Genomic DNA, 21528 nt, shown 5'->3' with positions numbered 1-21528 from the left:
GCTTCCTCCGCCTCACTTCCGCCGGAACGCGGAAGTGGAGCGGCGGCGGGCGGCGATGGCGGCGGGGCCGGGCCGGGATCCCCCGGGAGCCGCCCGGAGCTCCCCGGGCGCCGCCTGCGGCTCCCCGGGCCCGCTCCGCGGCTCCCTGCGGCTGCTCCGCGCGCTGCTCCTGGCCGCGCTGGCGGCGGGTGAGGCCTGAGGGGGACGGGGGAGGGGCGGTTTGGGGGGTGCCGAGGGGAGGGGAGGGGGCGAGGCCGCCCGGGGGCGCTTTCGGGGTCCCCGATGTCCCTTTCGGGGTCCCCAAGGGCCCTTCTGGGGTCCCCTCATGGGTGGGGAGGGGTCCGTGTCCCCCTCCATGCCCCTTTTAGGGTCCCTGTTGGCCCTTTTGGGGTCCCCAAATTCCCCTTTTGGGGTCCCTGTGTCCCTCAGTGTCTCCAGGGCTCTCTGCCCCCCTTTCCCTGCCCCATTCCCGGTTTTTCCTGGCCCTATTCCCAGTCCCTGATCCCAGTCATTCCCAGTCCCTCACCCCATTTTTCCCTGTCCCATTCCCAGGTCCGTGCCAGGGGAACTCTGTGCACAGGAAGTCATTCCCAGCCCCATTCCCAGTCCCTGATCCCGTTGTTTCCCAGCCCCATTCCCAATGTTTGATCCCATGTTTCCCAGCCCCATTCCCAGTTCCATTCCCAGTCATTCCCAGTCATTCCCAGTCATTCCCAGTCCCATTCCCAGTCATTCCCAGTCCCATTCCCAGTCATTCCCAGTCATTCCCAGTCCCATTCCCAGTCATTCCCAGTCCCATTCCCAGTCATTCCCAGTCATTCCCAGTCATTCCCAGTTTCTCACACTGTTGTTTCCCATTTCCAGGTCCGTGCCAGGGGAACTCTGTGCACAGGAAGATTTACATCGCGCTGAACCGCACGGCGCCCTGCGTGCGCCTGCTGAACGCCACGCACCAGATCGGCTGCCAGTGTGAGAAACCTGGGAATGCTGGGGAAATCTGGGAATTTGGGAATGCTGGGGGTGTGGGGGTGCTCAACGCCACCCACCAGATCGGCTGCCAGTGTGAGCATAACGGGGAAATCCTGGGAATTCTGGGAAATCTGGGAATGCTGGGGGTGTGGGGGTGCTCAACGCCACCCACCAGATCGGCTGCCAGTGTGAGAAACGTGGGAATTCTGGGAATTACAGGGAAATCTGGGAATGCTGGGGGAATCTGGGAATGCTGGGGGCGTGTGCCTGCTCAACGCCACCCACCAGATCGGCTGCCAGTGTGAGAAACGTGGGAATGATGGGGATTCTGGGAATGTTGGGGAAATCTGGGAATGCTGGGGGCGTGGGGCTGCTCAACGCCACCCACCAGATCGGCTGCCAGTGTGAGAATAACGGGAAATCCTGGGAAATCTGGGAATGTTGGGAATGCTGGGGGTGTGGGGGTGCTCAACGCCACGCACCAGATCGGCTGCCAGTGTGAGCAGAAATATGGGAATTACGGGAATTCTGGGAATTTGGGAATGCTGGGGGCGTGCGCCTGCTCAACACCACCCACCAGATCGGCTGCCAGTGTGAGATATTCAGGGAATGATGGGAATTCCGGGAATTACAGGGAAATCTGGGAATGCTGGGGGTGTCAGGGCTGCTCAACGCCACGCACCAGATCGGCTGCCAGTGTGAGATATCCTGGGAATTACGGGGAAATCTGGGAATGCTGGGGAAATCTGGGAATGCTGGGGGTGTGGGGGTGCTGAACGCCACCCACCAGATCGGCTGCCAGTGTGAGCATAACGGGAAATCCTGGGAATTCTGGGAATGTTGGGAATGCTGGGGGTGTCAGGGCTGCTCAACGCCACGCACCAGATCGGCTGCCAGTGTGAGCAGAAATATGGGAATGATGGGAATTACAGGGAAATCTGGGAATGCCGGAGGTGCCTGAGGGAGGCTCCCGGTGATGCTGGCAGCGTCAGAGCCCCTCAGCTCCCTGCCCATCTTTTCCAGAGGATTTTGGGAATTCTGAGGGCACAACTCCTGCATTTCCACCCCACAGCTCTTCCTTAAAACCCTCATTCTCCTGTCCATCTTTTCCAGAGGATTTTGGGAATTCTGAGTGGACAAATCCCACATTTCCACCCCACAGCTCTTCCCTAAATCAGTCAACCCTTTCCCCTGCTGTTCCTGGGGTTTTTCCAGGGAATCCCTGGAATTCTGGGGGGCTGATCCCCTTTTCTCTCCCCCCAGCCTCCCTGAGCGGGGACACGGGCGTGATCCACGTGGTGGAGCGGGAGCAGGACCTGGAGTGGGCCCTGTCCAAGGGGCCCCACCCGCCCTACATGGTGCTGCTGGAGGGGAGCCTCTTCTCCAGGTGGGGAATGGGGGTGAAATCCCTCATCCAGGTGGGGAATGGGGGTGAAATCCCTCATCCAGGTGGGAATGGGGGTGAAATCCCTCATCCAGGTGGGAAATGGGGGTGAAATCCCATTATCCAGGTGGGAAATGGGGATCAGAGCCTCTTCTCCAGGTGGGAAATCTGGGATGAAATCCCTCATCCAGGTGGGAAATGGAGGTGAAATCCCATTATCCAGGGGGGAAATGGGGTGAAATCCCATTATCCAGGGGGGAAATGGGGGTGAAATCCCATTATCCAAGTGGGGAATGGGGGATCAGAGCCTCTTCTCCAGGTGGGGGATGGGGGTGAAATCCCTTATCCAGGTGGGGAATGGGGATCAGAGCCTCTTCTCCAGGTGGGGAATGGGGGTGAAATTCCATTATCCAGGGGGGAAATGGGGATCAGAGCCTCTTCTCCAGGTGGGAAATCTGGGATGAAATCCCTCATCCAGGTGGGGAATGGGGATCAGATCCCATTATCCAGGTGGGGAATGGGGATCAGATCCCATTATCCAGGTGGGAAATGGGGATCAGATCCTATTATCCAGGTGGGAAAAGGGGATCAGATCCCTCCTCCAGGTGGGAAATCTGGGATCAAACCCCTTCTTCAGGTGGGAAATGGGGGATCAAACTCCTTCAGGTGGAAAATGGGGAAACAGGGCCCCTTTCCATGTGGGAAATCTGGGATCAAACTCCTCCTCCAGGTGGGAAATGGGGGATCAAACTCCTTCCTCCAGGTGGGATCTTTGGGATCAGATCCCTTTTCCAGGTGGGATCTTTGGGATCAGATCCCTTTTCCAGGTGGGATCTTTGGGATCAGATCCCTTTTCCAGGTGGGATCTTTGAGATCAGGTCCCTTTTCCAGGTGGGATCTTTGGGATCAGATCCCTTTTCCAGGTGGGATCTTTGGGATCAGATCCCTTTTCCAGGTGGGATCTTTGGGATCAGATCCCTCTCCAGGTGCTGCTCCAGGCCTGAGCCGTTCCTGGGATCGCAGGAATTTTCTCTTTGCTAAACTTTGATTTTCCTTCCTTTTTTGTTGTGGGATTGGACTCCCAAATCCCTGGAATGTTGATCCACGATGTAAAAAACTGGGATAAAAACCTTGGGATGGAGCTGGGGCTCCTTTCCCTGGGAAAAGCAGGAGAAACGTGCCTGGAATTTTCTCCTGTTGATTTTTCTCTCTTTTTAGGCCCTTCCAAGATTTTCCCAAGGGATTTTCCCTTCATTCCCTGGGTTTATCCCCGAATTTCAGTTCCTCATGGATAAATCCCAAATTCCAGCCTTTTCCCCCCATTTCCAGGGAGGTTTTGCTGCACCTGAGGGGAAATTCCAGGATTTCCAAGGGAAATTCCAGGATTTCCAGCCCTGTTGGCTTTTCCATCATTTTGGCCCCTCCCAAGATAAAAATCCCGGGATTTTCCCTTCATTCCCTGGGTTTATCCCCAGATTTCAGTTCCTCATGGATAAATCCCAAATTCCAGCCCTTTTTCCCCATTTCCAGTCAGGTTTTGCTGCACCTGAGGGGAAATTCCAGGATTTCCAGCCCCGTTGGCTTTTCCATCATTTTGGCTCCTCCCAAGATAAAAATCCCGGGATTTCCCCTCCATTCCCTGGCTTTACCCCCAGATTCCAATCCCAATAAATCCCAGATAAATTCCAATCCCAACAAACCCCCAATTCCAGCCCCATTTTCCCTTTTCCAGGGAGGTTTTGATGCAGCTCAAAGGAACCTCCCGGATTTCCGGCCTGGCCGTGGCCGCTGCCTCTCCCGCCCCTCCCCAGGGATTCTCCCCAGGCCTGAAGTGTCCCAACGATGGATTTGGTGAGCAGAATTCCCAATTTCCCCCTTTTTTCCCCCTCAAGTTTTTTTCCTGGTTTTCCCCCCTTTTTTTTCCCATTTTTTCCCCGTTTTTTCCCCCATTCCTTCCCCATTTTTCCCTTTTCTCTTCCATTTTTTCCTCAATTCTCTCCGTCTCTTCCCATTTTTCTCACATTTTTTCCCCAGTTTTTATCCCACTTTCCCCCATTTTTTCCCATTTTCCCCATTTCTTCACATTTTTCTTCCATTTATTCTTGGGCTTTCCCTCTTTTTTCCCCTTCTTTTTTCCCATTCCCCCCCCGTTTTATCCCATTTTTTCCACTGTTCTTTTTGCATTTTTCACCTTTCTTCCAATTTTTCCCATTTTCCCCCTATTTTATCCCATTTTCCCCCCATTTCCCAGGTGCTTACTCAGACACAGGCCACAGTTCTTCCCCAGTTTTTGCCCATTTTTTCCCATTTTTCCCCCATTTCCAGGTGTTTACTCAGACCCCTACGCCCCACAGTTCCTGCCCCAGTTTTCACTGGTTTTTTGCCATTTTCTGCCATTTTTGCCCATTTCTCTTTGTTTTTCTCCCATTTCCAGGTGTCCATTCAGACACCCACACCCCACAGTTCCTGCCCTGGTTTTTTTCTCTGTTTTTTGCCCATTTCTCTGTGTTTTTGCCCCGTTTGCAGGGGTGTACTCTGACACCTATGGCCCGCAGTTCCTGCCCTGGTTTTTTCCCTGTTTTTGCCCATTTCTCTGTGTTTTTCCCCCATTTCCAGGTGTCTATTCCGACACCTACGGCCCGCAGTTCCTGCCCTGTTTTTCACTTGTTTTTTTTGCCATTTTTGCCCATTTCTCTGTGTTTTTGCCCCATTTCCAGGTGTGTACTCCGACACCTACAACCCGCAGTTCCTGCCCTGTTTTCCCTGGTTTCACTGATGTTTTTGCCCATTTCTCTGTGTTTTTGCCCCGTTTCCAGGTGTTTACTCTGACACCCACTCCCCACAGTTCCTGCCCAGTTTTCACTGATTTTTTTGCCCGTTTCTCTGTGGTTTTGCCCCGTTTCCAGGGGTGTACTCCGACACCTACGGCCCGCAGTTCCTGCCCTGGTTTTTTCCTTGTTTTTCACTGATTTTTTTGCCATTTTTGCCCATTTTTGCCCCGTTTCCAGGTGTTTATTCCGACACCTACGGCCCGCAGTTCGCGCACTGCAACGGCTCCGTCTGGAACCCGGGCGGCTCCGGCCTCTCCTACGAGGATTTCCCCTTCCCCATCTTCCTGCTGCAGGATGCCAACGAGACCCAGCTCATCAAAGAGGTGAGGGAGGCAAAATCCCACCAAAAACCAAATTAAAGTTCATTAAAATTCATTAAAACCCAGTAAAATCCATTAAAATCCCATTAAAAATCATTTAAATCCGTAAAAATCCCACTAAAAACCGATTAAAAGTTCATTAAAATTCATTAAAACCCAGTAAAATCCATTAAAATCCCATTAAAAATCATTTCAATCCATATAAATCCCATTAAAAATCTATTAAAAATAATAATTAAAAAAAACATTAAAAATACTTTGAAAAATAAATCATAATCCATCAAAAAATGGATTAAAAATCCATCCAAAAATTCACCGAAAACATTAAAAACTCTGGGAAAAAAAACAGGAAAAATCCAGGAAAAGCCCATAAAATCTAGAAAAATAAGTATGAAGTCCTCATTTAAAATTCCTTGGAAAATACTGAGAAAAAACCTCTTAAGAATCATTTTTTTAAAAAATCATAACCCATTTTAAAAAACACCTAAAAATTCACTGAAAACTGTAAAAACTCTGGCAGAAATCCATTAAAAATCTACAAAAAAAAAACCATAAAAATCTTGAAAATAAATATAAAGTTCTCATTTAAAAATCCTTTAAAAATAATCCTTTGAAATAAATCATAATCCATCAAAAACCCGTCAAAAATTCCATCCAAAAATTCACCGAAAACGGTAAAAATTCTGGAAAAACACCCCCTTAAAAACCCATGAAAAACCCCATAAAATCTGGGGTAAGAAATCTAAAATCCTCATATAAAATTCCTTAAAAAGTAATAAAAAAAAAAATTAAAAATAATTTGAAATTATATCATAACCCATCAAAAATTGGAATAAAAATTCGTCCAAATATCAACTGAAAACTTCAAAATTCCGGAAGGTTCTGTGCTGTCTTGCAGTGTTTCCGTGCCCACAACCTGCCGGGCGCCGGGGGCTCGGCGCCGCCGTTCCCGCTGTGTGCCATGCAGCTGCAGGCTCACATGCACGCCGCAGCCAGCACCGTCACCTGCATGCGCCGCAGCTCGCTGCAGAGCGCCTTCAGCATCAACCCAGGTCAGTGCTGTGGGGGGCTGCTGCACTGGGGCTGCTGCAATGGGGCTGCTGCAATGGGGCTGCAGAGCGCCTTCAGCATCAACCCAGGTCAGTGCTGCACTGGGGCTGCTGCAATGGGGCTGCTGCAATGGGGCTGCAATGGGGCTGCACTGGGACTGCAATGGGGCTGCTGCAATGGGGCTGCTGCAATGGGGCTGCAATGGGGCTGCAATGGGGCTGCAGAGCGCCTTCAGCATCAACCCAGGTCAGTGCTGCAATGGGGCTGCTGCAATGGGGCTGCTGCAATGGGGCTGCAGAGCGCCTTCAGCATCAACCCAGGTCAGTGCTGCAATGGGGCTGCATGGGGGCTGCAGTGGGGCTGCAATGGGGCTGCTGCAATGGGGCTGCAGAGCGCCTTCAGCATCAACCCAGGTCAGTGCTGCAATGGGGCTGCTGCAATGGGGCTGCAGAGCGCCTTCAGCATCAACCCAGGTCAGTGCTGTGGGGGGCTGCAATGGGGCTGCAGCCTCAGCCCAGGTCAGCAGCCCCCAAATCCTGGGGAAATCCTGGGAGAATCGCAGGAAAATCACGGGAACATCCTGGGGGAATCACAGAGAAATCCTGGGAAAATCCCTGGGAAAATCCTGGTGGAATCCCGGGAGGATCCTGGGGAAATCGCGGAGAAATCCTGGGAAAGTTCTGGGGGAAATCCTGGGAGAATCCTGGGAGAATCCCAGGGAAACCACAGGAAAACCCTGAGGAAATCCCGGGACAGTCCTGGGAAGGTTGTGGGGAAATCCTGGGAGCAGGACAGGAAAATCCTGGGGAAACTTTGGGAAAACGGTGACGAGATCCCAGGGAAACCCAGGGGGAGTCCAGGGGAATCCAGGGGAGTCCAGGGGAACCCCGGCAATCCCGGCTCCCTGAATCCCACCCAGGCTTTGCTTTCTCCATAAGAATTCCCACAGCAATCCCATTTTCCTGAGGGATCTCCTGGTTTTCCCCAGAGCCATCCCAACCCCAGGAATGTTTTGCCCTTCCCAGAGATCGTGTGTGACCCCCTGCTGGATTCCAGCATCTGCAGCTCCCTGAATCACTTCTTTTCCATAAAAACCCCCAGAGAAATCCCATTTTCCCCGGTTTTAGCAGGATTTCCTGGTTTTTCCCAACCCCAGGAATGTTTTGCCCTTCCCAGAGATCGTGTGTGACCCCCTGCTGGATTACAACGTCTGGAGCTCCCTGCAGCCCATCAACGCCTCGGGGCGGCTGCAGCCCGAGCAGCAGCTGGTGCTGGCGGCCACCAGGGTGAGTGCCCGGGGAATCCTGGGGAAATTCCTCCAGAAATCCTGGGAAAAATCTGGGAAAATTGTGGGGGAAGTCCTGGGAAAAATCCTTGGGAAATCGTGGGGAAATTCCTGGAGAAATCCTAGGAAAATCGTGGTGAAAATCCTAAGGAACATCTTTGGGAAAATCCTGGGGAAATCTGTGGGAAAATCCCTGGGGAAATCCTGGGGAAATCCTGGAAAAACTTGTGGGAAAAATCTGGGAGCATCTCTGGGAAAGTCGTGCAGAAATCCTGGGGAAAATTCTGGGTAAATTCCTGGGGAAATCCTTGGGAAATCGTGGGGAAGATCCTGGGAAAATCATGGGGAAATTGTGGGGAAAATCCTTGGGAAATCATGGGTAAATTCCTCCGGAAATCCTGGAAAAATACGGGAAAATCCTGGGGAAAATCGTGGGGGAAATTATGGGGAAATCCTGGGAACGTCTCTGGGAAAATCTTGGGGAAATCATGGGGGAAGCCCTGGGAAAAATCCTTGGGAAATCGTGGGGGAATTCCTGGAGAAATCCTGGGAACATCTCGGGGAAAATCCTGGGGAAGTCAGGGTAAATCCCAGGAAAAATCTCAGGAAAATCACGTGAAAAATCCCATGAAAGTTGTGTTTGTTTTGGGGATGTTCCCTGTCCCATTCCTGTGTTTTCCCAGGTGTTCAGCCCCTCATTTTCCTGGAAGATTCCCATTTTTCCAGAACATTCTCTGCTTCCCAGGTGTTCAGCCCCTCGTTTCCCTGTCCCATTACCATTTCTCCCTTTCCCAGGTGGACAGCCCCTGGTTTTTCTGGAACATTCCCATTTTTCCCTGTTTCCCAGGTGTTCAGCCCCTTGTTTCCCTGTCCCATTACCATTTCTCCCTTTCCCAGGTGTTCAGCCCCTGGTTTTTCTGGAACATTCCCTGTTTCCCAGGTGTCCAGCCCCTCATTTTTCTGGAACATTCCCTGTTTCCCAGGTGTCCAGCCCCTCATTTTTCTGGAACATTCCCTGTTTCCCAGGTGTCCAGCCCCTCATTTTTCTGGAACATTCCCTGTTTCCCAGGTGTTCAGCCCCTGGTTTTTCTGGAACGTTCCCTGTTTCCCAGGTGTTCAGCCCCTGGTTTTTCTGGAACATTCCCTGTTTCCCAGGTGGACAGCCACTCGTTTTTCTGGAACATTCCCATTTTCCCCCATTTCCCAGGTGTCCAGCCCCTCATTTTTCTGGAACATTCCCTGTTTCCCAGGTGTTCAGCCCCTGGTTTTTCTGGAACATTCCCTGTTTCCCAGGTGTCCAGCCCCTCATTTTTCTGGAACTTTCCCCCTTCCCCAGGTGGACAGCCACTCGTTTTTCTGGAACGTGGCGCCGGGCGCCGAGGCGGCCGTCGGCTCCTTCGTGGCGCTGCTGGCGGCGGCGCAGGCGCTGCAGGCGGCCCCGGGCGCCCAGAGCCTGCCCAGGAACGTCCTCTTCGTCTTCTTCCAGGGGGTGAGAGCCTCGGGATTCCCTGGGATCCGGCCCCAGAGCCTCGGGATTCCCTGGGATCCAGCCCCAGATCCTCGGGATTCCCTGGGATCCAGCCCCAGATCCTCGGGATTCCCTGGGATCAGCCCCAGACCCTCGGGATTCCCTGGGATCCAGCTCCAGATCCTTGGGATTCCCTGGGATCCGCCCCAGATCCTTGGGATCCAGCCCCAGATCCTTGGGATTCCCTGGGATCCGACCCAGAGCCTCGGGATTCCCTGGGATCCGGCCCCATATCCTCGGGATTCCCAGGGATCCAGCCCCAGACCCTCGGGATTCCCTGGGATCCGGCCCCAGATCCTTGGGATCCAGGCCGGGATCCAGCCCCAGATCCTCGGGATTCCCTGGGATGCATCCTGGGATTCCCTGGGATCCATCTTGGGATTCCCTCAGATCCAGGCCCAGATCCTCGGGATCCATCTTGGGATTCCCTGGGATCCATCCTGGGATTCCCTGGGATCCATCCTGGGATTCCCTGGGATCCAGCCCCAAATCCTTGGGATCAGTCCCAGCCCTTGGGATCAGTCCCAGCCCTTGGGAATGGGTTTTTCCCAGGTTTTGGGTGGGATTGGGGTCAGCTCCCCAGGAATATTTTCTTTGTCTGAGAGTGGCAATTCCCTGGGATCCAGCCCCAGATCCTTGGGATCCACCTCGGGATCCCAGCCCCAAATCCTTGGGATCAGTCCCAGCCCTTGGGATCAGTCCCAGCCCTTGGGATCGGGTTTTTCCCGGGTTTTTGGGTGGGATTGGCTGTGATTTGGTTTCTTACACTTTTTTCCCTTTTCTTTTCCTTTTCCTTTTCCTTTCCCTTTCCTTTCCTGCGTTTTCCATTTTGTTTCTTTTCCTTTTTCTTTTTCCTTTCTTCCCCTTTATTTTCTTTTTTTTTCCATTTCTTTCTTTTTCATTCCTTGGTTTTTCCTTCCTTTCCCCTTTCCCATTTCCCCTTTCCCCTTTCCCCATTCCCATTCCCATTTCCCCTCTCCCATTTCCCCTTTTTCCTTTTTTCCCTTTATTCCCCTTTTCCCCCCGGCATTCCGGGAGTTTCCCTGTTCCAGGAGACCTTTGATTACATCGGCAGCTCGCGCCTGGTGTTTGACATGGAGCAGGAGAAGTTCCCCGTGCGCCTGGAGAACGTCGGCGCCTTCCTGGAGCTGGGCCAGGTCTGGGAAAGCGTTCCCGGGATCCTTTCCCCGCAATTCCCGGAGTTTCCCCTTGATTCCCCGAGTTTTCCTTGAATTTTCCACCCCAGCCCTGACTTTTCCCTGAATTTCCCATCCCAGCTCTGATTTTTTCCCTGGAATTCCCACCCAGGACCCCAAAATTCCCACCCTGGGGCTGAGTTTTCCCCAGAATTCCCATCCCAGCCCTGATTTTTGACCTGGAATTCCAAGTCCAACTCTGATTTTCCCTGAATTTCCCATCCCAGTTGTGATTTTTCCTGGAATTCCCACCCAGGGCTCTGGAATTCCCACCCTGAGGCTGAGTTTTCCCTGGAATTCCCATCCCAATGTGGGTTTTCCTGGATTTCCCACCCAGGGCCCCGGAATTCCCACCTTGTGGCTGGTTTTTCCCTGAAATTCCCATTCCAGCTGGAATTTTCCCCTGGAATTCCCACCCTGGGGCTGAGTTCTCCCTGCAATTCCCATCCCAACGTGGGTTTTTCCCTGGAATTCCCATCCCTGGTTGATTTTCCCTGGAATTCCCACCCTGGGTCTGATTTTCCCTGGAATTCCCACCCTGGGTCTGATTTTCCCTGGAATTCCCATCCCTGATTTTTCCCTGGAATTCCCATCCCTGTTTTCCCCTGGAATTCCCATCCCTGGTTGATTTCCCTGGAATTCCCATCCCTGATTTTCCCGGAATTCCCGGCCGTTTTCCAGGTGTCCCTGCGGAACAGCTCCGTGCTCTGGATGCACACGGATCCCGTCTCCCGCCGGAACCAATCCGTGGAATCCCAGGTGAGGCCGGAACGCCGGGAGCGCTCCCCATCCCAGAAAACCCCGGGAATTCCCTGGGAGCCACCCCAGGCTCGGAGCCTTTCCCAGAAACCCAAACCCCGCCAGAATTCCTGGGATATTCCCGGCAAAATCCGGGATCCCTCGGGGGATTTCCAACTCCCAGTGGGAGTTCCATCAAATTCGGGTTCCCAGTGGGAATTCCATCCAATTTGGATTCCCAGTGGGAATTCCAGCCAGTTCACATGCCCAGTGGGAATTCCATCAGATTTGGATTCCCAGTGGAAATTCCTTCCAGCTCAAATTCCCAGTGAGAATTCCATCAGATTTGGATTCCCAGTGGGAATTCCATCAGATTTGGATTCCCAGTGGGAATTCCATCCAGTTCCAATTCCCAGTTGGAATTCCATCCAGTTCCAATTCCCAGTTGGAATTCCATCCAGTTCCAATTCCCGGTGGGAATTCCATCCCCATTGGATTCCCAGTGGGAATTCCATCTGCATCCAATTCCCAGTTGGAATTCCATCCAGTTCCAATTCCCAGTTGGAATTCCATCCCCATTGGATTCCCAGTGGGAATTCCATCCAGTTCACATTCCCAGTGGGAATTCCATCCAGTTCCAATTCCCGGTGGGAATTCCATCCCTATCAAATTCCCAGTGGGAATTCCATCCCGAAGAACCCCCTGGGCTCATCCCCGATTCCCTTTTCCGTGGATATTCCAAGCGAAACTCCGGGATTTCCAGCAGGATCGCAGCTCCCCGCCCCGGCATTCCCGGCACTCCCGGCATTCCCGCTTTTCCAGGTGCGGAATATCCTGGATGCGCTCCGGAGGAGCGGCTCCGGCTCCGGGGTGTCCCTGGAGGAGCCGGGGGTGTCCCAGCCCCTCCCCCCCTCGTCATTCCAGCGGTTCCTGAGGGCCCGGAGCATCCCGGGGGTGGTGCTGAGCGACCACCGCGCCGCCTTCCGCAACAGGTAACCATGGCAACGCCGGGAACGGAAACCGGGAACGCCGGGAATGAACCCCGGGAACGCCGGGAATGAACCCCGGGAATGAACCCCGGGAATGGACCCCGGGAATGCCAGGAATTCAGGGACAGGGAAAACTGGGAATGCTGGGACAGGGAAAACCGGGAATGCTGGGAATTCCAAGACAGGTAAAATCCAGGAATTCTGGGACAGGTAAATTTGGGAATGCCGGGACAGGTAAAACTGGGAATGCCAGGAATTTAGGGACAGGTAAATCCAGGAATGCCAGGAATTCTGGGACAGGTAAAACTGGGAATGCTGGGAATTCTGGGACAGGTAAAACCTGGGAATACTGGGACAGGTAAAACTGGGAATTCAAGGAATTCTAGGACAGGTAAAGCGGGGAATTCCGGGAGTTCTGGGAATGCTGGGACAGGTAAATCTGGGAATGCTGGGACAGGTAAATCTGGGAATTCTGGGAATGGTGGGACAGGTAAAATCCAGGAATGCTGGGACAGGTAAAACTGGGAATTCAAGGAATCCCGGGACAGGTAAAATCCAGGAATGCTGGGAATTCCAGGACAGGTAAAACTTGGCAATGCTGGGACAGGTAAAACTGGGAATTCCGGGAATTGCGGGACACGTACAACCCAGCAATGTCAGGAATTCCAGGACGGGTACAAAATCTGGGAATTCCGGGAATTCCGAGCATTCCGGGACAGGTAAAATTTGGGAATTCCGGGCATTCCAGCCAGATTCGCCCCTTCCCATCCCGAAAATGCGGGATTTGGAGCGGGATTTGTCCCTTCCCGTGGGAATCCCAGCCCGGCGGGAGCGCCGGGAATGCTCGGAAGAGCGGCAGGGAATTGCTCGGACAGGCGAGAGGAAATTCCGGCTTTTTTCGGGAGAAGGTTCCTGGCCCCGAGCCCGGCGGGGGCCGGAGGCGCCGCAGCCGCAGCTGCGCTTCCGGAGGCTGCTCCGGAATTTTCCACGGAATTATTTCCCCGCCGCTTCCTCTCCGCTTCCAGGGGTTTTTGGGATCACCCCCCGTGACCCCGGCCCGGCTTTCCCAGGGAGTTCTGGGATCTGCAGCGGGAATGTGGGAATGCCAGAAACCAAAAATCACGGCCTGGGATCCCTCAGGATCATCCCAGGAATGTGGGAATGCCAGAAACCCCAAATCCCAGCTCTGGGATCCCTCAGGATCATCCTGGGAATGTGGGAATCCCAGAAACCCCAAATCCCGGCCTGGGATCCCTCAGGATCATCCCGGGAATTTGGGAATGCCAGAAACCCCAAATCCCAGCTCTGGGATCCCTCGGGATCATCCCAGGAATTTGGGAATCCCCCCAGAAACCCCAAATCCCAGCTCTGGGATCCCTTGGGATCATCCCGGGAATGTGGGAATGCCAGAAACCCCAAATCCCAGCCTGGGGTCCCTCAGGATCATCCTGAGAATGTGGGAATCCCAGAAATCCCAAATCCCAGCTCTGGGGTCCCTCAGGATCATCCCGGGAATGTGGGAATCCCAGAAATCCCAAATCCCAGCTCTGGAATCCCTCGGGATCATCCCAGCTCTCCGGGAATTTGGGAATCTGGAATTCCCATTCCCTGGTAAAACCCCTTGGAATTCCCGTCTTTTCCTTGGATCCTTTGGGAATTTTTCCCCAAATCCCAGCTCGTGGAACGGGCTCTGAAATTCCAAGCGCAGCCCGGACAATCCCTGGAATTCCGAGCAGGGAGAGCAAATTCCGAGCCCTCCTCGTTCATCCCAGGAAAGCCCTGGGCAGCAGCTTTGGAATTCCGGCCCCATCCCGGATTTTCCCGGATTCCTCCCCAGGTACTTCCAGAGCATCTACGACACGGCCGAGAGCATCGGGATGCGCTATCCCGAGGGAATGAGCCCCGAGGAGCAGCTGGACTTCGTCACCGACACCGCCCAGGTCCCCGGCATTCCCGGGAATTCCCGGCATTCCTGGGGCTCGGGGGTTCCTGGGGTTTGGGATCCGGGGGATTCCTGGGATTCTTGGGATTTGGGATCTGGGAATTCCTGGGGTTTGGGGGATCCGGGGATTTCTGGGATTTGGGATCTGGGGTTTGGGATCTGGGGGTTCCTGGGGTTTGGGATCTGGGAATTCCTGGGGTTTGGGATCTGGGAATTCCTGGGATTCTTGGGATCTGGGGGGTTCCTGGGATTTGGGATCCAGGGGATTCCTGGGATTTGGGATCCAGGGGATTCCTGGGATTCTTGGGATTTGGGATCTGGGAATTCCTGGGATTTGCGAGATCCGGGGATTCCTGGGGTTTGGGGGATCTGTGGATTTCTGGGATTTGGGATCTGGGATTTGGGATCCGGGGATTCCTGGGATTTGGGATCCGGGGAATTCCTGAGATTCAGGATCTGGGATTTGGGATCCGGGGATTCCTGGGATTTGGGAGATCTGGGGATTCCTGGGGTTTGGGATCCGAGGGATTCTTGGGATTTGGGATCCGGGGATTCCTGGGATCCAGAGGACTCCTGGGGTTTGGGGGACCCGAGGATTCCTGGGATTTGGGAGATGGGAATTCCTGGGGTTTGGGATCCAGGGGACTCCTGGGGTTTGGGATCCGGGGATTCCTGAGATTTGGGATCTGGGATTCCTGGGATTTGGGGTCCAGGGAATTCCTGGGATTCAGGATCCGGGCAGGAATGGGAATTGGAGAGGAGAGAAAGGTGGGAAAAGTTGGGGAGGAGCTGGGAGGGATTTGGGAATGGGAGAGGGGGGGAAAAGCCGGGAACGAGGGCGGGAAGGACCCGGGAGCGTTGGGACGGGGGAGCTGATCCCGGGAATTCCCAGAATTCCTGGGATTCCCAGAATTCCCGGATTTGTTCCCGTTGTGCAGGCCCTGGCCGAGGTGGCCACGCTGCTGGCCCGGGCCCTGTTCACCCTGGCCGGGGGAGAGTCCGGCAGCGAGAGCGTCCGGGCGGATCCCAGAACGGTGGGAATGCTGCGGGGGATCCCGGGAATGCTGCGGGGGATTCCGGGAATGCTGCGGGGGATCCCGGGAATTCCTGATGGGAATGCTGCGGGGAATTCCGGGAATTCCTGATGGGAATGCTGCGGGGAATTTCTGATGGGAATTCCTGCTGGGAGTGCTGGGAATCCCTGCTGGGAATCCTGGGAATTCCCACTGGGAATGCTGGGAATCCCTGCTGGGAATGCTGGGAATCCATGCTGGGAATCCTGGGAATCCCTGCTGGGAATGCTGGGAATTCCCACTGGGAATGCTGGTAATCCCTGCTGGGAATGCTGGGAATCCATGCTGGGAATCCTGGGAATCCATGCTGGGAATGCTGGGAATCCATGCTGGGAATCCCTGCTGGGAATGCTGGGAATCCATGCTGGGAATTCGCACTGGGAATGCTGGGAATCCCTGCTGGGAATGCTGAGAGTGCTGGGAATGCTGCGGTGGGAATGCACAGTCGGCCTGGCATCCCCAATTTCCCTGGAATTCCCAGTTTCCCTGGGATCCCTGGAATCAGAACCCCCGATTTTCCCGGTTTTCCCGGTTTTCCCGGTTTTCCCGGGATCCCTTTTCCCTGAGGGAATTCCGGGTTCCCCCCAGGTGACGCGGCTGCTCTACGGGTTCCTGCTCAACTCCAACAACTCCTGGTTCCAGGCGCTGATCAAACCCGACCAGAAGGGGATCCTGGGTGAGGAGGGGCCCCGCTCCCGCCAGCATTCCCGGCTGGAATTCCCCTTCTTCCCCTTCCCCTCAGCTGCGATCCCCGTCTTTCCCAGCCGTCATTCCCATCTTTCCTGGCTGGGATTCCCATTTTTCCCCTCTCCAATCCCCATTTTCCCAGCTGTGATTCCCCAGAGCCAGAATTCCAATTCCCAATCCCATTTTTCCCGTTCCCCAGCTGTAATTCCCGTTCCCCATCCCGTTTTTCCCGTTTTTCCCATTTTTCCCATTCCCCAGAGCCGTGATTCCCGTTCCCCATCCCATTCTCCCATTCCCCAGCCATAATTCTTGTTCCCAATCCCATTTTTCCTGTTCCCCACCCATGATCCCCATTCCCAATCCCATTTTTCCCATTCCCCTGCCGTGATTCCCATTCCCAATCCCATTTTTCCCGTTCCCAATCCCATTTTTCCCATTCCCCACCCATTTTTCCCATTCCCAATCCCATTTTTCCCATTCCCCACCCGTGATTCCCATTCCCAGTCCCACTCCTCCCGTTCCCCCGGTCCATGATTCCCATTCTCAGTCCCACTCTTCCCATTCCCCAGCTGGAATTCCCATTCCCAATCCCATTTTTCCCATTCCCAATCCCATTTTTCCCATTCCCAATCCCATTTTTCCTATTCCCCACCCATGATTCCCGTTCCCAATCCCCTTCCTCCTGTTCCCCAGGGCCGTGATTCCCGTTCCCAATCCCATTTTTCCCATTCCGCAGCTGTAATTCCCATTTCCCACCCATGATTCCCGTTCCTCCTGTTCCCCAGGGCCGTGATTCCCGTTCCCAATCCCGTTTTCCCGGTTTTCCCGGTTTTCCAGGCCCTTTCCCGCAGCACTACGTGGCCGTGTCCAGCCCCACCAACACCACGCAGCTGCTGCAGGCGGTGCTGGGCAACCTGACCGGGGCCAGCGTCAACCTGAGCCGGGAGCAGTGCCAGAATCCCGGGAAAACGCCGGGAACGCTGCCCGAGGTGAGCCGGGATAACGGGATTATGGGATTGGGATAACGGGAATGGGGCCAGACCCCCGGGAAAACCCCGGGAATGCAGCGTCAACCTGAGCCGGGAGCAGTGCCAGAATCCCGGGAAAACGCCGGGAACGCTGCCCGAGGTGAGCCGGGATCATGGGATCATGGGATTGGGATCATGGGATCATGGGATTGGGATAACGGGAATGGGGCCAGAGCCCCGGGAAAACCCCGGGAATGCAGCGTCAACCTGAGCCGGGAGCAGTGCCAGAATCCCGGGAAAACGCCGGGAACGCTGCCCGAGGTGAGCCGGGATAATGGGGCCAGAATCCCGGGAAAACACCGGGAACGCTGCCCGAGGTGAGCCAGGATAATGGGGCCAGAATCCCGGGAAAACGCCGGGAACGCTGCCCGAGGTGAGCCGGGATAACGGGATCATGGGATAATGGGATAAAGGGAGCAGTGCCAGAATCCCGGGAAAATCCCGGGAATGCAGCGCCAACCTGAGCTGGGAGCAGTGCCAGAATCCCAGGAAAACGCCGGGAATGCTGCCCGAGGTGGTCCCAAATTTGGGATGGGATTTGGGTTTTTCTGTGTGTAGTTCCCTTTTTTCCTAGCTGTAATTCCCATTTTGTCAGCTCTCATTCCCATTTTCCAGCTGTAATTCCCGTTTCCCAGTGTAACAATTCCCGTTTCCCAGTGTAATTCCCATTTCCCCGTGCCGTTCCCGGTGTAACAATTCCCGTTTTCCCGCTGTAATTCCCGCTGTAATTCCCGTTTTCCCAGCTGTAATTCCCGCTGTAATTCCCGTTTTCCCGCTGTAATTCCCGTTTCCTGGTGCACCAATTCCCGTTTTCCCGCTGTAATTCCCGTTTTCCCACTGTAATTCCCGTTTTCCCGCTGTAATTCCCGCTGTAATTCCCGCTGTTTTTCCCGCTGTAATTCCCGCTGTAATTCCCGCTGTAATTCCTGCTGTAATTCCCATTTCCCAGCTGTAATTCCCGCTGTAATTCCCACTGTAATTCCCGTTTTCCCGCTGTAATTCCCGGTGTAATTCCCGTTTTCCCGCTGTAATTCCCGCTGTAATTCCCGTTGTTTCCCAGCTGTAATTCCCGCTGTAATTCCCGTTTTTCCCGCTGTAATTCCCGCTGTAATTCCCGTTGTTTCCCAGCTGTAATTCCCGCTGTTTTTCCCTCTGTAATTCCCGTTGTTTCCCAGCTGTAATTCCCGCTGTAATTCCCGCTGTAATTCCCGCTTTCCCAGCTGTAATTCCCGCTGTAATTCCCGCTGTAATTCCCGCTGTAATTCCCGCTGTAATTCCCGCTGTTTCCCAGCTGTAATTCCCGCTGTAATTCCCGCTGTAATTCCCGCTGTAATTCCCGCTGTAATTCCCGTTTTCCCGCTCTAATTCCTGCTGTAACAATTCCCGTTTTCCCGCTGTAATTCCCGCTGTAATTCCCATTTTCCTGCTGTAATTCCCGCTGTAATTCCCGCTGTAATTCCCTCTGTAATTCCCGCTGTAATTCCCGCTGTAATTCCCGTTGTTTCCCAGCTGTAATTCCCGTTTTCCCGCTGTAATTCCCTCTGTAATTCCCGCTGTAATTCCCGCTGTAATTCCCGTTGTTTCCCAGCTGTAATTCCCGTTTTCCTGCTGTAATTCCCGCTGTAATTCCCGCTGTAATTCCCGTTGTTTCCCTGCTGTAATTCCCGCTGTAATTCCCGCTGTAATTCCCGCTGTTTCCCAGCTGTACGAGTACTGGTGGGTGCAGGGCCCCCTGGCCGGGAACGCCTCCTCGCGCCGGCCCGGCTGTGTCCGTTCCGGCGTCCGTCTGTCCCCCGCGCTGTCCCCGGCCTTCGAGCTGCGCCGCTGGGACTCGCGGGAATTCTCCACCTGGACCGAGAGCCGCTGGAAGGACATCCGGGCACGGATCTTCCTGGTGGCCAGCAGGGAGCTGGAGGTGACCACGGGGACAGGGAGGGGACACCGGGACACGGGGACACCGACGGGACACGGGGACACAGGGGATTGGACACAGGGATGGCACACAAGGATGGTAAACAGGGACAGGACACAGGGACACCGAGGGGACACGGGGACACAGGGACACTGAGGGGACACAGGGACAGGGACACCGAGGGGGACACAGGGACAGGGACAGGGAGGGGACATGGGGACACCGAGGGGACACAGGGACACTGAGGGGACACAGGGACAGGGAGGGGACACAGGGACAGGGACAGGGAGGGGACACAGGGACAGGGACAGGGAGGGGACATGGGGACACCGAGGGGACACAGGGACAGGGACACCGAGGGGACACAGGGACAGGGACAGGGAGGGGACATGGGGACACGGGGAGGGGACACCAGGATGGGACACCGGGATGGGGACTGGGACAGGGACACGGGGAGGGGACACAGGGATGGGACACGGGCACACCGAGGGGACATGGGGACACAGGGGATTGGACACAGGGATGGCACACAAGGATGGTAAACAGGGACAGGGACAGGACACAGGGACACCAGGATGGGACACAGGGACAGGGACACCGGGACACAGGGACATTGAGGGGACACGGGGATGGGGACAGGGACACAGGGACAGGGAGGGGACACAGGGATGGGGACAGGGACACCGAGAGGACACAGGGACAGGGACACCAAGGGGACACAGGAACAGGGACACCGAGGGGACACAGGGACACAGGGAGGGGACAGGGACAGGGAGGGGACACGGGCACACCGAGGGGACACCAAGGGGACACAGGGGATTGGACACAGGGATGGCACACAAGGATGGTAAACAGGGACAGGGACAGGACACAGGGACACCGGGATGGGACACAGGGACACCGAGGGGACATGGGGACACAGGGAGGGCACACAGGGACAGGGACATGGGGAGGGGACACAAGGATGGAGACAGGGACAGGGACTGGAATGGGACACAGGGATGAGACACAGAGAGGGGACAGGGACACGGAGGGGACACAGGGAGGGGACATGGGGATGGGGACAGGGACACCAAGGGGACACAGGGACAGGGACATGGGGATGGGGACAGGGATGGGACATGGGGACAGGGATAGGGACTGGGATGGGACACAGGGATGGGACACAGGGACTGGGATGGGACAAGGGGACAGGGACTGGGATGGGACATGGGGACAGGGACACAGAGAGGAGACCCAGGGAGAGGACAAGAACACCGAGGGGACACAGGGATGGGACACAGGGACAGGGCTGGGACAGAGTGACAGGAGGATGGGACAGGGACACGGGGTGGGGCATGGAGGGAACAGGGAGGGACCCTGGGTTTATCCCAAATTCCCAATATCCCAAATATCCCCAGTCCCAAATATCCCAAATACCGAAATCCCCAATATCCCAAATTCCCAGTTCCCAAGATCCCAAATCCCCAAGATCCCCAATCCCCAATCAATCCCCACTCTCCCACTATCCCGAATCCCCAATCAATCCCCAATCAATCCCCAATCAATCCGCAATTCCCTCTATCCCGTTTTCCAGCTGCTGACGCTGGCCCTGGGGGTGCTGGTGCTGCTCCTGTCCCTGCTCTGCACCTTCCTCATCAACTCCCGCGCCTCGCTGCTCTTCGGGCCCCCGGCCCCGCCCGGCCCCTCCGGCTACTGAACCAGGAACGCCCTGGAAAAACCGGGAATGTGTCCTGGAAAACCCGGGAATACCTCCTGGAAAATCCGGGAATACCCCCTGGAAAATCCGGGAATGTGTCCTGGAAAAACCGGGAATGTGTCCTGGAAAATCCGGGAATACCCCCTGGAAAATCCGGGAACACCTCCTGGAAAATCCAGGAAAACCTCCTGGAAAATCCGGGAACACCCCTGGAAAATCCGGGAACACCCTCTGGAAAATCTGGGAATACCTCCTGGAAAATCCGGGAATGTGTCCTGGGAAATCCGGGAATGTGTCCTGGAAAATCCAGGAATGTGTCCTGGAAAATCCGGGAATACCTCCTGGAAAATCTGGGAATACCCCCTGGAAAATCCGGGAATGTGTCCTGGAAAATCTGGGAATGTGTCCTGGAAAATCTGGGAATGTGTCCTGGAAAATCCGGGAAAACCTCCTGGAAAATCCGGGAATGCCCCCTGGAAAACCCGGGAACACCCCTTGGAAAACCCGGGAACACCCCCTGGAAAATCCAGGAACACCCTGGAAAATCTGGGAATGTGTCCTGGAAAATCCGGGAACACCCCCCGGAAAATCTGGGAACACCCCTGGAAAATCTGGGAACACCCCCTGGAAAATCCAGGAAAACCTCCTGGGAAATCCGGGAACACCCCTGGAAAATCCAGGAGCACCCTCTGGAAAATCCGGGAGCACCCCCTGGAAAATCCGGCAACACCCCCTGGAAAATCCGGGAAAACCTCCTGGAAAATCCGGGAACACCCCCTGGAAAACCCGGGAGCACCCCCTGGAACGGGCCTGGAAAAGCCTTGGGAATTCCCCCGGAGCTGGGAATGCTGGAGGTGTTCCCAGGAAATCCAGAATTCCAGGTGGGATCGGGGCTCT

At 54.9% G+C, this 21528-nt stretch overlaps 1 protein-coding gene across 2 annotated transcripts; it reads left to right on the top strand.

The window, feature by feature from the left end:
- Positions 1–34: 34 nt before the first annotated feature.
- On the top strand, positions 35–20762 carry NCSTN (nicastrin). 2 transcript variants are annotated; one of them, XM_084223179.1, is made up of 17 exons: positions 35–188; positions 865–969; positions 2233–2356; positions 4086–4204; positions 5362–5507; positions 6403–6556; positions 7731–7840; positions 9176–9328; positions 10420–10524; positions 11245–11322; positions 12124–12293; positions 14128–14230; positions 15171–15266; positions 15894–15981; positions 16830–16981; positions 18723–18935; positions 20509–20762. In XM_084223179.1, the coding sequence occupies exons 1-17, from the start codon at positions 56–58 to the stop codon at positions 20629–20631; spliced, it is 2172 nt and encodes a 723-aa protein (XP_084079305.1). In that variant the 5' UTR covers positions 35–55; the 3' UTR covers positions 20632–20762. The 2 variants fall into 2 exon arrangements, with proteins under 2 accessions (XP_084079305.1, XP_084079306.1); XM_084223180.1 differs by lacking the exons at positions 35–188; positions 865–969 and adding an exon at positions 1791–1867.
- The last annotated feature ends 766 nt before the right edge of the window (positions 20763–21528 follow it).

This window comes from Fringilla coelebs (genome assembly GCF_963513975.1).
Source record: "Fringilla coelebs genome assembly, chromosome: 29".
NCBI lineage: Eukaryota > Metazoa > Chordata > Aves > Passeriformes > Fringillidae > Fringilla > Fringilla coelebs.
Note: the sequence above shows the minus strand (reverse complement) of the source record. Positions and strands in the feature narration are given on the sequence as shown.